The 14,143-nt window shown below is 49.5% G+C and overlaps 2 protein-coding genes across 6 annotated transcripts in view; one reads left to right on the forward strand and one right to left on the reverse strand.

Annotated features, from left to right (window-relative positions):
* Positions 1–6,521, reverse strand: part of UNC45B (unc-45 myosin chaperone B) — a 49,621-nt gene extending 43,100 nt beyond the window's left edge. Inside the window, exons 1-2 of the mRNA XM_084822682.1 lie at positions 5,749–6,521; positions 1,052–1,166 (exon numbers count right to left, since the gene is read on the reverse strand). Coding sequence (XP_084678808.1) covers positions 1,052–1,166; positions 5,749–6,521 — 888 coding nt within the window. The remainder of the gene's footprint in view (positions 1–1,051; positions 1,167–5,748) is intronic.
* RAD51D (RAD51 paralog D) overlaps positions 5,762–14,143 on the forward strand; it is a 33,563-nt gene continuing 25,181 nt past the window's right edge. For 2 of the 5 annotated variants that reach the window (XM_084822835.1, XM_084822832.1), the window contains exons 1-5: positions 5,762–5,846; positions 10,068–10,366; positions 11,277–11,370; positions 12,038–12,099; positions 13,495–13,613. In XM_084822835.1, coding sequence (XP_084678961.1) covers positions 11,292–11,370; positions 12,038–12,099; positions 13,495–13,613 — 260 coding nt within the window. In that variant the 5' untranslated portion in view covers positions 5,762–5,846; positions 10,068–10,366; positions 11,277–11,291. Of the gene's footprint in view, positions 5,847–10,064; positions 10,367–11,276; positions 11,371–12,037; positions 12,100–13,494; positions 13,614–14,143 lie in introns of all 5 variants that reach the window. The other 3 variants (XM_084822834.1, XM_084822831.1, XM_084822833.1) reach the window with 2 other exon arrangements.

Genomic DNA, 14,143 nt, shown 5'->3' on the forward strand with positions numbered 1-14,143 from the left:
CAACCCTACATGCGAGTCACCATGGATCGGGGTTCTCGGAAACATTACTCTTAAACTGCTCAGGATTGCTGAACACAGTCAAAAGCTACCCATCTGCACTTGCATTTTATGGATGAGGGACGCTGAGGCTGAGAGAGAAGCTATTAGCACAAGGCTATCCGTGTGCCACAGGTTGGTGGTGGGTGTTGTTTCAGCCCTTGCTCTCCTTAAAGTCAGAAACCCCCGGAGAGCTACTGCAAATCACTCAGAGATCTACCAGTAGATCCCAATCTGCCCGCCCGAGCAGTAGAAGACAGGGCAGTATTATTATTATTATTATTATTATTATTATTGATTGTATTTTTATCCTGCTCCTCAGCCAAAAAAGGCTCCCGGAGCGCTTACAATATTGAAGATTGCCAGGCTGAGGCTCCCAGAACATTGCCTAAGGCCATCTCAGAAGATGTGCTTAGCCACTACGCCATGACAGATCTCATTAGGACTGGTGTCAAGGGTAGGCATGGTTGGGCACTTGCCGAGGGCTCACACCCCAGCAGGGGCCCACTGACAAGAGCCCCCCGGACTTACTCCTCCTCTTCCCCATTGCAACCTGCTTGTTCACCTGTTTTGACAAAGGGTCCTTCAGAACCTGGAGCTGATGCTGGCGCTCATCCACCTCCATCAAGTATTACAGTTCCTAACAATATTTGGACGAGCCTTCGCACACCCAAAGAGGTGGACTCTGGTCCACAAAAGCTTCTGCCACCGCAAATTTGTTTGTGTTTGACACGGTGGCCCATGCAACTCTGTTGCTTTTGCTGCGAGACAAAACACGCCTCCCTCTCCGGTGACTATATTTGGGCAGCTGTAAACTCCTCTGGGATTTGTCACAGTCACCTGTCATTGCTGATGAGGAAAAAAAATTCCCATCCCCGATGCCGCCGCCCCGCCACCTCCCCCCACAATAACGCTTGGCACACAAAACAAAAGACACCGGTGATTTTCGTGACACGACAAGATGTGGTCTGTGATGAAACTGTGATTCATGCTCCCCGCCACCATCTCTCCATACCTTCCACAGTTTCCAAACTCTTGAGATGTTCACCAACGTGACACGTTCCCTTTGGATCAATGGACCGGGGGCACGCTCTCTCCGCACGGTGCTCTGATGCGAAGGCCTGCCTGGGCTTTAGATAGAGGGGTATTTATAGCTCGGTGAAACAGTCATGTGCTGAGGACTGATGCACAAGGGGGAAGACATTAGGGGTGTCCGACTTCCAGAGTGGCCACATGGTTTTAAATCAAGCCCAAAGGACTCATCTGAAGAATTCACTGAAATACACGTCCCCAAATATGCAGCAGTCCTTGGCAAGGCAGACTGGTGGATTTTTTAACTGAAAAAGGTGAATAGCCACTCTGGTTGGCCCGCCCGGCCAAAATGCACAGACCCCCCCCTTCCCATTCTATTTAAGGGAGTGTGAGACATTTGATACCCGGGAACAACTGGTGTCACTCCGGACGGAGTCCTAGGAGAATTCCAGCAGCAGCTGCAACAGGCGGGGAAACTCCAGCAGCTTCGAGAATATGCCACCGGCAAAAATTGCCTTCAGAAATTACATTAGTTCTGAAGCGCTTGGAGGAATTCCGAAAAACAGGGCAAGGAGGCCTAATTTCCAGCGGCACTAGCCGAGAAGCAAAGGGATCGATTGGGCCGACTGACGTTTGTCATGACAATGGCATGCAAATATTATAACGCACAGAGAGCCAGTGTGGTGTAGTGGTTGGAGTGTTGGACTGGGACTTGGGAGAACACTGACTCTTGGCCTAGGCTACCTCACAGGCTTGTTGTGAGGATAAAATGGAGGGGAGGAAGAGGACCATGGATGTAGCCTTGGATTCCTTGGAGGAAAAAAAGTGGGATATAAATGTACGTGTGCGTGCGTGTGTGTGTGTACACACACACACACATTATTATTATACAAATATGTGTGTGTGCATATGTGTTTTAAAATGTTATAATCTATTGTTTAATTCTTTAAAAACAAACAAAGGAAAAGTGGAGATCCAAATTCATTCCTGCAGAATTCGTGAATCCAGGGGGATGGGATGAGCTATCAGTGTTCCAGAATTAACTCTGAAAACCAAAAAAGACCCCTGAAACTGTACAGTCATCTCTCTGTCTTGTTCCGCTTTTCTTGCTTCGCTGAGAATAGAACTGGAACTTGCTTCGGGGTAGATTAAAGGTTACTAACTGCAAAGGAGGAGCATAGAGGTGGAGAGAAAGGTGGATTTTGGTCGGTGAAGCTTGTCAGGCTGCGATGGGAGAAGCTGTATGCACCAAAATTCCCTCCTGAACGCAGAGGGAATATAATCTTGTCGTCCCTTGCCCCTGGTCCCCTGCCCAGAACATACGTAGCTGTCTTATACTGAATCAAGCCGCTGGTCTGAGCAATGGCCCCTCTGCAAATGTGATCATAGGACCATGGGATAATTCTATATTATTGGATTGTTTGGAAGAATATGCTGAAATATGTCAAAATAATCTGCGCAAAAATGCCCCCAAGTGGGTCCTAGTTACACTCCCCTGTCTGCATGCCTTTCCAGTTTACGCAAGTGATCAAAGTGACATAAAAGATGGGGAGAAAAATCTGGCCATGTCTCTGATCAATATAAAAAGATGTTTGGGGCTTGCTACTGCTAGGCACTTTTTCCTTTCCCGGATTCTTTTTGGATACTTTTGGCTACTGGGCATTCGCTCCCCCCACCCCTGATTACGTCTCAGCTGAAGGCACCTGTAAGCTTTGCCCTGCTGCACTGGCTGGGTAAATATGATTTCATATAAAATTGCTAGAAGAGCTTTTTGAAAATGAGGTGGGGAAGAAGTTAGTAGAAAGAAGCAGATTCGAATGCAGATTAGACCACCACATTAACACTCGTTGCAGGCGCCAAGCAGGCAAAGCATTGCGCCCTTAAGATAAAATATGCTGGCATGTTGCCCTGCCCCTTTTGCCTTTGGCCACTCCTGCTTTGCTTTTGGCCCCACCCACCACTGGAATGTGGCCCGCGAGAGCTTCTCTGAAATTGCATTCGTCCCTGTGCTGAAAGAGGTTCCCCACCCCTGTAAATAGACAGTTGGATGAGTGGGTTTGGTGCTAAGTAGGAGGTTGTAACAGTACCCAGAGCTCTGGGTGTCACCCTGCTAGCATTAGGATGTGGGAGAGATCCACTTTTTTATTTTAGTTATTTGTGATTATATTTATATCCCGCCTTTATTCCCATTGCAAGGAGCCCAAGACAGCTTACATAGCCCTCCTCCTCTCCCATTTTATCCTCACAACAACTCTGCGAGTAGGTGAGGCTGAGAGTCAGTCACTGGCCGAAAGTCACCCAGTGAGCTTCATGGCCAAGCGGGGACTAGAACCCGGATCTCCTGAGTCCCGCTCCAACACTTTAACCAGTACACCACACTACCTCTTGAGTATATCTATATCCCGGAGGGACTTCAGGTGGTCGCCCATCCAGGCCCTGACCAGATCAAGACCTGCTTAGCTTCAGCAAGATGGCTGGGTCATGTGTCCTTACTCCACGCAATGTATTATAGCATCTCTGTTAGGACTAGAACCTGGATCTCCCGAGTCCCGCTCCAACACTCTAACCACTCCAACACATTTTTGCACGTCCAAGATTTCATTTAGGGCTTGTGGCCCACCGGAGGCTTTGGCCTACAACACCCATCATCCCTCGCCATTGGCCACACTGGCTGAGGCTGATGGGAGTTGTAGGCCAAAAACACATGGCGGGCCTTAAGTTGCCCACTGACTTTGGGGTTAGGGCACCTGCTTTTCCATTTCAAGGGATGGGGATGATTAGCCTGTTCAGGCCTACATCCTTGTCCTTGGTTGCCAATTTGGCAGCAATAAAGCAACAAGGTGGACGCCGAGAGACAAAATGGAGGCGTTTCTGGCAGTGCCATCTCCGACAGAGGCTGTATACCTGCCTTCCCTAACCTGGGGCCCTCCAGATGTGTTGGACTACAACTCCCAGAATCCCCCAGCCAGCATGCTTGGAGGTTGGTCATGGGCATGCACTAGGAAGGAAACCCACTGTGTACATGCTGTAGGGGGTGTGATCTTCTGCTTGTGTGCAGATGGTGGGGCCAAATTGGACTAGGAAGATCCGGTGCTAAGGGCCTCTTGCCCGAGGATATAGACTGGCTCTGATTCTAGTTCTAGGCTGGCACCTCGGACGGCCAGGATTTGGTTTCATTGTCTGACAGAGGGCCTTTTATTTGGAGGAGAGGGAAAAGGGAGGAGGAAGGGGAAGAAGAAAGAAGTGTACTTTATTTTCTTTCTTTTATTTATTAAGCACCTCATAAAATACATTTCTGTAGGCATTCGGTAGTAATAATAATGCTATGAATAAAATCACAACAAAATCAAAAATATAAATCTTAATTTTTGTGAACTGCCCAGAGAGCTTCGGCTATTGGGCGGCATATAAATAAATAAATAAATAAATAAATAAATAAAACTAATAAATGTGCCAGCACAGCATCAAATACAAAATCAGGTATAGGAGGTAAAACCGCATTGCGGGGGCTAGGATAAGAAAACACAAATATGCTAAGAATATTTTTAAAAAAGACTTTAAGGACGCAATCCTATGCATGTTTACACAGAAAAATGTTCCACAACTCCCAGCATTCCCCAGCCAGCCACTGGAAATTGTAGGCCTTTTCTCTGTCTAAATGTGGGTCATATGAACATGCATAGGACTGCGCCTTAAAATACTCAGAAGGTTTCAAAGAAAAAGAAATTAAAAGGGACAGAGGGAAGAAAGGAAAGAAGGTAACAAAAGGAAGAAAAGGAGAAAGGAAAGGAAAGGAAAGGAAAGGAAAGAAGGCAGGCAGGCAGGCAGGGAAGGAAGGAGAGAGGGATGGAAAGAAAGAAAGAAAGAAAGAAAGGGAAAGGCAAGGCAAGGTGAGAAAAAAGAAAGAGGGAGGGAGGGAGGGAGGGAGGGATGGAAAGAAAGAAAAGGAAGGAAAGAGAAGGAAGGAGAGAGGGATGGAAAGAAAGAAAGAAAAGAAAGAAGGAAAGAAAGAAAGAAGGAAGGAAAGAAAGAAAGAAAGAAAGGAAGGAAGGAAGGGAAAGAAAGAGAAGGAAGGATGAGTGGATGGAAAGAAAGAAAACAAAGGAAGGAAAGAAAGAAAAGAGAAGGAAGGAGAGATGGAAAGAAAGGAAAGAAAGAAAGAAAGAAAGAGAAGGAGAGAGGGATGGAAAGAAAGGCAAGGCAAGGCAAGAAAAAAGAAAGAAAAAGGAAGGGAGGGAGGGAGGGATGGAAAGAAAGAGAAGGAAAGGAGAGAAAGAAAGAGAAGGGATGGATGGATGGAAAGAAAGCAAAGGAAGGAAGGAAGGAAGGGAAGGAAGGAAGGAAGGAAAGAAAGAAAGAAAGAAAGAAAGAAAAGGAGAGAGGGATGGATGGAAAGAAAGGGAAAGGGAAGGGAAGGGAAGGGAAGGGAAGAAGGAAGAAAGAAAGAAAGATTGAGGTAGGGAAAGACAGACAGACAGGAAGGAAAGAAAGAAAGAGAAAAGGAGGGAAGGGAAGGAAAAAGAGAAAGAAGGAGAGTTCTAGGAGGGACAGATGGAAACAAAGAAAGAGGAAAGAAAAGGAAAGAAGAAAGAAAGAAAGAAGGACGAGTGAGGGAGGGAGGGGCAGGCAGGCAAGAAAGGAAGGAAGGGCGGGAGGGAGGGAGAGCAGGCGCGCGCGCACAGCCCCGCCCCGCGAGAGCGGCAGGCGGGCTCGAGCGCGGGCCCGGCGGCGCCGGAGCAGGACGCGGCGCGCGGCTGGATTGCCGCCCCGCCGCGCAGGTTCGTTCCGCTGCAGCAGCAGCCCGCGGCGGCCTCCCGCTCCGGGCCCGGCCGCCCCTCTCCGCGCCGCCGCCGGCGGTCTTTCGGCGCGACCGGAGCCGGCGCGGGGCGGGGCGGGGCCGCCGAAGCCTCCCCGCGCCCCCCTGGCGGGCCTGGGGTCGGGGGCGAGCCGCGAGGGGCCGAGCTGGCCGAGGGCGCCGAGTCCCCGGGAGGGGCGAAGGCCAGCGGGGCTGCGGGGCCCGCAGACGGCGAGCCGGCGCCCAGGCGGCGGCTGTGGCCCCGCGCCAGCAGGAGCGCAGCGACGCGCACCGCGGGGCGTCCCGCCCTCGGGCATAAGCCGGTGGGGCCCGAGCTGGCGCGGGCCGGCCGCGGGAGAGGGGCCGAGTCGGCTGATGGCCCCACGTCTTCCGGAGGGGTGAAGGCCGGGGGGCTGCGAGGAGCTCCGCGGGATCTCTCCAAAGAGGCCCCTTCCGCCGCGGCGTGACCGGCGCGTGGCCGCCGCGGGAAAGGCGAATTCCACGTTGGGACCCGGGATGGAAGGGAGCCGAGAGCAAAACCCCGGCCCTTGCGCCGGGCCGCCGTGCGCGGTTGTGGTCGCCGCACCTGCGGGAAGCTGCTGTAGGCCTGGGAGAAGCGCAGGAAAGGGCCGCGGAAAGGGTGCAGGGGCTGGAGCATCCCCCCTATGGGAGAAGGTTGCAGCAGCGGGGCTTGTTCAGCTTAGGAGGCGGCAAGCAAAGAGGAGACGCGATAGAGGGGGGCAAAATCCTGTACGGCGCGGAGGAAGCGGGGAGAGAGGCGTTTCTCTTCCTCGCGTCTTGCTGGAACCCAGCGGGAGCATCCCGTGAAGCTGCTTGGCGGAAGATTCAGGACAGGCAAAAGGGAGGACTTCACGCGGCGCAGAGTTAAACGATGGGAGTTCACTTCCACAGGATGGCTGCCAACTTGGATGGCTTTAAGAAGGGGTTGGACATGGAGGAGAAGGCTGTCAATGGCTACTGATGGCTGTATGCTGCCTCCAGTATCGGAGGCAGCGTGCCTGTGTACCCCAGTTGCTGGGGAACATGGGCAGGAGGGTGCTGATGCACTCATGTCCTGCTTGTGGGTTTCCCGTTTGGGCAGCTGGTTGGCCACTCTATGAACCGAATGCTGGATGAGATGGTCTGATACAGCACAGCTCTTCTTAAATACTCCTGCAAACTTGGGGTTCCCCCGAGCATGCCAGTAGCTTCCCCTTGTTTCTCGGCACCATTTTGGCTAAACGTTTGTGTCACTCTCTGGCTTTAGCGGAAGCTTCCCTGTCGACCCAGTGTTTTGCCCGAGGTGAATGTGGCTTGTGGCTTTGCCGAATGGTCAGTTTGGAGTTCTCATTCCAGAGACTCCCAATTCCTGGTTTTCGCTCAGAGCTTTCGTGGCCGGGGTGAGGCCGGGCGACTCCAACCTTGTCCTCGTCCTGCACCCCATCCCCATCTCCTTTTTAGAATCATAGAATAGTAGAATCATAGAATAGTAGGGTTGGAAGGGGCCTACAAGGCCATCGAGTCCAACCCCCTGCTCAATGCAGGAATCCAAGTCAGAGCATCCCTGACAAATGGCTGTCCAGCCTCGTCTTAAAGGCCTCCAGTGTGGGAGAGCCCACTGCCTCCCCAGGTAATTGGTTCCATTGCCGTATTGCTCTGACACTCAGGAAGTTTTTCCTGATGTTCAGCCGGAATCTGGCTTCCTGTAACTTGAGCCCATTATTCCGTGTCCTGCACTCTGGGATGATCAAGAAGAGATCCTGGCCTTCTTCTCTGTGACAACCTTTCAAGTACTTGAAGAGTGCTATCATATCTCCCCTCAGTCTTCTCTTCTCAAGGCTAAACATGCCCAGTTCTTTCAGTCTCTCTTCATAGGGCTTTGTTTCCAGTCCCCTGATCATCTTTGTTGCCCTCCTTTGAACCCTCTCCAGCTTGTCTGCATCCTTCTTAAAGTGTGGTGCCCAGAACTGGACACAGTACTCCAGATGAGGCCTAACCAGTGCTGAGTAGAGGGGAACTAGTACTTCCCGGGATTTGGAAGCGATGCTTCTATTAATGCAGCCCAAAATAGCATTTGCCTTTTTTGCAGCCACATCACATTGTTGGCTCATATTCAGCTTGTGATCGACGACAATTCCAAGATCCTTCTCGCTCGTAGTGTGGTTGAGCCACGTATTCCCCATCTTGTAACTGTGCATTTGGTTTCTTTTTCCTAGGTGCAGAACTTGGCATTTGTCCCTATTAAATGCCATTCTGTTGTTTTCTGCCCAGCACTCCAGTCTATCCAGATCACTTTGAATTTTGTTTCTGTCTTCCAAAGTATTAGCTATCCCTCCCAATTTTGTGTCATCTGCAAATTTGATCAGCATTCCCTGCACCTCCTCCTCCAAGTCATTAATAAAAATGTTGAAGAGCACTGGGCCCAGGACTGAGCCCTGCGGTACCCCACTCGTTACCTCTCCCCAGCTTGAGAAGGTCCCATTGATAAGCACTCTTTGAGTCCGATTCTGTAGCCAACTGTGGATCCACATGATCGTTGTTTCATCTAGCCCACTTTGAGCTAGTTTGCTCATCAGGATATCATGGGGCACTTTGTCGAAAGCTTTGCTGAAGTCGAGGTATATGATGTCTACAGCATTCCCACGGTCTACAAGGGAGGTGACTTGATCAAAAAATGAGATCAGATTTGTCTGGCAGGACTTGTTTTTGACAAATCCATGTTGGCTTCGAGTAATCACGGCATTGTTGTCAAGGTGCTTCCAGATGGATTGCTTTATGATCTGCTCCAGAATTTTCCCAGGGATTGATGTCAGACTGACTGGTCTGTAGTTCCCAGGTTCCTCCTTTTTACCCTTTTTGAAGATAGGGACAACGTTAGCCCTCCTCCAGTCATCTGGCACTTCCCCGGTCCTCCATGATTTCTCAAAGAGAATAGACAGCGGTTCGGAGAGTTCTTCTGCCAGTTCCTTTATTACTCTAGGATGCAGTTCATCTGGCCCTGGAGATTTGAACTCATTCAAAGTAATGAGGTGTTCCTTGACCATATGCCTGTCGATCTCAAGCTGCAATCCTGCCCCTTCAGCCTGTACTTCGCCTTTGCCAGGGGGGTCATAGACCCTCTTTTGGGAGAAGACTGAGCCAAAGTAGGAATTGAGCACCTCTGCCTTTTCTTTGTCATCTGTTATCATTTTGCCATCCTTATTTAATAGCTGAACAACCATTTCTTTCCTCTGCCTTTTACTATGCACGTAGCTGAAGAAAGCCTTTTTGTTGTTTTTAGCATCCCTCGCTAACCTCACCTCGTTCTCCGCTTTAGCCTTCCTGACGCCATCCCTGCAATTCTGTGCTACCTGCCTGTACTCTTCCTTTGTTACTTGGCCTTCTTTCCACTTCTTATATGTGTCCTTTTTTGTTTTCAGGTCATCCCTAAGCTTTTTGTGAAGCCACATTGGCTTCTTCTGTTGTCTTCCACCTTTTCTTCTTGTTGGAATTGTTTGTGATTGTGCCTTGAGAATTTCCTTTTTTAAAAGTTCCCACCCATCTTGGACTCCTTTTCTCGCTAGCATTGTTTGCCATGGGACCTTACTGATCATTGTTCTGAGTTTATTAAAATCAGCTTTCCTAAAATCCAGGGTACGCGTTTGAGTACACTCGGCTTTTGCTTCCCTTAGAACCAAGAACTCAAGTACAACATGGTCGCTTTCCCCCAGAGTTCCTGTAACTGCTACTTTATCCACTAAGTCATCTCTGTTGGTTAGGATCAAGTCAAGGATAGCCGATCCTCTAGTTCCTTCCTCTACTTTCTGTAGGAGGAAGTTATCCGCCACACAAGTCAGGAATTTCCTGGAGGGGCCATGTTTTGCAGAATTTGTCTCCCAACAAATATCGGGGAAATTGAAGTCCCCCATTACTACTACATCATGCTTCCTTAAAACATTGGCTATTTGCTTTTCAAAAGTTTCATCCTTGGCTTCTCCTTGATTGGGTGGCCGGTAGTAGACTCCGACCACCAGGTTCCTTTTATTCTTTGCTCCATTTATTTCAACCCAGATGCTCTCGATGGGGCTACCAAGCTCCTCCTCCTGTATTTCTGTGCAGAGATATGTATTTTTCACATACAGTGCAACCCCGCCTCCCTTTCTGTTCCTCCTGTTCTTTTTGAACAAGTTATATCCTTCAACTGCTGTATTTTCTTTCCTAGCAGCTCCGTAAGTCCCTTTGCTGTGTGAACGGACGGACCTAGGAGTGACACGGCTGCTGCACTTCTCACAAACACCCCAAGTTCTTGTACACCGAGGGGGCACGGCTTCAGTGGAGGCCTCCGTGGGTGGGGAAGCCTTGCATCTGTGATCCGGCCTGCGGGCTCCGAGTTCCCCGCCCCTGACACAGAGTCAAAACCAGCACTTTGAATCAGGTGCAGGATCGGACAGGAAATGGGAAGGGAGCCCGGTGTGCATTCAAGCCAGTAACAGGTCCTTAATTCAGAGGAGAGAGCCAGGAGACGTAAGCAGATATTAATGTCGCTTCTGAAAATCTTAGTGGCTGAGTATTGGTTTAAACACAAATGTATGAAAGAGGCCTTCTTAAATGACTCTTTCATGTGACTGACTGCTCCACCATATGGAAATAAACAGCTCCCTTCACTTAGAAATGTAGCATGCCTGGGAGAATGGTTCTAGCCCAGCCTCCCTAATACGCTAGTTCTCTATGTGCAGGTACTTTTTTTTGTAGGGAGAAATCAGTCGCATGAGCCCCTGCTTCCAGTCTGAAGCAGATATAGGCAACCTGGTGCTCTCCAGATCTTTGGACTACAGCTCCCATGGTCCCTTGATGGGAGTTGTAGTCCAAAACATCTGGAGGGCACCAGGTTGCCGACATCAGGTGGTTTATCACCTCCTGTGAGCTCTAGGCCTAAAAGTCTGCAGACTTTAGTGGGACATCTAAATTTGTTTGTTATTTCAGCTGCTCTGTCCCTCTAAGCCTCCATCCGAAACATGGCTACACGCACCCCTTGGCAGCCTTTCACCACCGCGTCGCAATCATGTTCTTGATGGTTGAAGAGTGGATTATTTCTGTGTGTTTTTGTAGTGCATTGATGGGTGAACAGTTGACCTTTGGGGGACAAAATCAAAAGGTGGTAGTTTATTAGGAATTAATTCATAAAATAATAATAAATACATCAATTATAATGATCACCTGATTATTATTTAATTATTAATTACGGTCAATGGTCAATTATTAATTATTGTTAATTTGTTGGTTAGAATTATTAATAAGTTGTTAAATAATTAACTGGTCATTTATTAGGAATTAATTGCAGCAGATAGGGATGTGGTTTTCTGGGGGAAGAGTGAGGACCTTGCCTTGCTTATGCCTTGAGAAGTGATTTAGCCCTCGGTATTTTCCCGCTTAGGATCAAGCTCCGGCAATGATCATCCGCGTGGGGCTGTGTCCTGGCCTGACAGATGAGATGGTCCAGCTTCTGAAGGCCAACGGCATCAAGACAGGTAAGGACCGGACCCTTTTTTAGCCATGTGGGACGAAAGAGCCGACCTCCCCGCCTCTTAGGGGGAGCGCTGGTCTTTGCGGGCACAGCTGGGTGGAAGCTTCGAACGATCCGCACGCTTCTTTAAAAATCCTTCATGTCGCGCCTGTGGAGAAGGTAAAACAGGAACCAGAAAGCCTGGCTTGCAATCTCAAGCTTGCCAGCCCCGTTTTTTGTCCGTGCAGCGGAAGAAACAGCAGGGGTGGGGTGGGCTGAGGGGGAGGGAAGGGAGGAGTCTGGCATATGGGCACTGCAGGGACAGGTCACAGGCCCGCCATGGCCAGTGCCCTTTTTGCAGTGGCCGGGCAGAGGCCTCCCAGAAGCCGAGGTGAGTTGGCAGCACTCCGCCCCTCTTCTTTGCTCCCCAGCAAGGCTCAAAGGTCTCGTGCCCGTATAAACGGCCTTGGATTTCAGGCTGTGTCATGCTTGGGGTTCCCAAATTCCTAGTTAGAGTGGAGCCAGAGGCTGGCCAGGAGGTGGGGCTTGGCAGGTTTGGGGGGGCAGGGAGTGTGGCCTGGTGGAGATGGGGGGTGATCAGTCAAAATAGACGTTCTGTGCTATAGCTGGGTATGCAGCGTTTGGGGCTTTTTCCAGCTGATCATTTTTCCTCCCCCCAAACTCTTTTATAGTGGTGGATCTCGTCTCCTCGGATCTGGAGGAAATTGCCCAGAAGTGTTCCTTGTCTTACAAGGTAAGAAAACATATGGGGGTTTCCTCTCCCTAGCACTGCCAGGGAAGCTGCGCCTTCACTGGCAATCCCACCTATGGGGTTTTGTCTTTAGAGCAAATGCTTGTATTTCTGGGCTTAAGGAGCTCTCTGCCACTGTCACTCAGAGGTCCACAAGCTGACCCTTTTCTGCTGCCACCAATCCTGTTAGAATGCTTAAAAACCTCCTAGTAGCTGGTCTAAGAGGCTTACGCGTGAGATAGACACCAAAACTAGAGACAGGATGAACTATTGAACAAGCAGTTTATTAAAGGGATATTTTGCACGTAAGGGATTGCTAATATTTACTTTGTGGGGTTTCAAAACTTCTCAAGACAGTTTTAATATTGTATTTTTCAGCATGCAAAATACTTTCCCATTCTACTCTTGCTTTGTTGATTCCCAACCAAACAAGAGCCGAGCAAAGATACCTCGAGATTTCATTGTAGTCGGTCGCTAAACACTGGGTGATCTTGCGTCCGCTGTCGTCTCCGCAGAAGCGGCAACATTTTGATAAGCTCTGCAGGTTATTTCCAGGAATGGAGATCAGGGCCGGCTTAGGCCATTTTTGGTGCTTGAAGTGAAAAATCCAAACGGTGCCCCCTTCCTCCTGCTAATTAAAAGTGGGGCACAATCCAGCAGGAGTTCTTCTGAGCAAGCCTCGTTGAAATGGACAGCAGCTGTGCAAAGAGCGCTATGGCAGAGATCACCAGTTGGCTAGTGCCTGTGATGTGGCCAGCGGCTACCCTGTTGTTGCTTAGCTCCTGGGAGTTTTCGGTGAGGCTCGCTCATCTCCCTGCTGGATGGTGTGCCCTGGGGGTTGGATTTGTCTGTTTCCGTCTCGGTTCTGATTAACGTTACCGCCAAGTCACTTTGCCTCGTAAAAGAGTCACCTGTGGCATGGATCTTTTTCTTCTTTGTTCAGAGCTCTCTAGTGCAGCCTTCCCCACCTGTGCCTTCCAGATGTGTTTGGACCACAACTCCCAGAATCTCCCAGCCAGCCATGCAGTTGCGGTCCAGCACACTTGGAAGATGCCATCTTGTGCTCTAATGGGCTGTTTTGCAGGCTGATTCGTAAGATGCTGGTTGAATGTTCCCCAATCTGGCAACTTCCAATGGTGTTGGATTTCAGCTCCCATCATCCCCCACCTGGCTGGGGATGGTGGGAACTGTAGTCCAACCGTTCTGGAGAGTGCCAGGTCGGGGAAAGTTGTGCTAATTGATGGACAGGCCTGTCTCTGTCTCTGTCAAAGGCCCTTTGCTCCTCAAGCTCCCAGTAATTTTTGCTCCTTGCCGTTAATACAGAGCTCGGCTTTGCCGGAGGTTCTCCCCCAGCTCTGACCGCAGGCCTCGCCTTCACCCCTCTGCTTCTTTTTTCAGGCCTTGGTCGCGGTCAGGCGTGTGTTGCTGGCGCAGTTTTCCTCCTTCCCCGTCAACGGGGCGGACCTTTATGAAGAGCTCAAGAGCACCACGGCCATCTTGTCGACAGGGAACCAAAGGTAAGAGAGGCTGCAGCTGCAACTGGGTCTTACTTAGTGCTCCGGGCCTAAAATGGGCCTGCCACTCAAACTCCCACCCTTTCTTCTTCTTCTTCTTCTTCTTCTATTGTGAATTTTTACAAAACAAACTGAAAACTTCACAAAACCTAAAAAAAAGAATGAAATAAAAGTACAACAACATATTCAAAATCCTCAGTTTCTAACATTACCATATTCGAGAAAAAACGGGGAGGGGGAAGGTTAGACATAAACTTCAGTAAAAGCAGACCGCATATAAGTCCATTTGCAAGTTACGCCTATATGCCACTCTTTCAAATGTCGCTATTGTTGTTCAGTCCGTTGCATTATAGGCGGTGAGCTTTTATCTTTCCAATATTGTAGTATCAGTCTTTTAGCAACCAAAAAGGCACGGAAAATCCATTTACACTGACCATGTGTTACGTTCCAAGAAGCAGGTAAGTAATTTAGTATTTACTGATGTAAATGTTCTTTTAAAGAGCTCTCTAACTCCCACCCTAAAGTATATCAGG

The sequence above is a fragment of the Heloderma suspectum genome, chromosome 16 (genome assembly GCF_057233095.1).
Source record: "Heloderma suspectum isolate Gila_16-S chromosome 16, 16-S_ref, whole genome shotgun sequence".
NCBI classification, from domain to species: Eukaryota; Metazoa; Chordata; class Lepidosauria; order Squamata; family Helodermatidae; genus Heloderma; species Heloderma suspectum.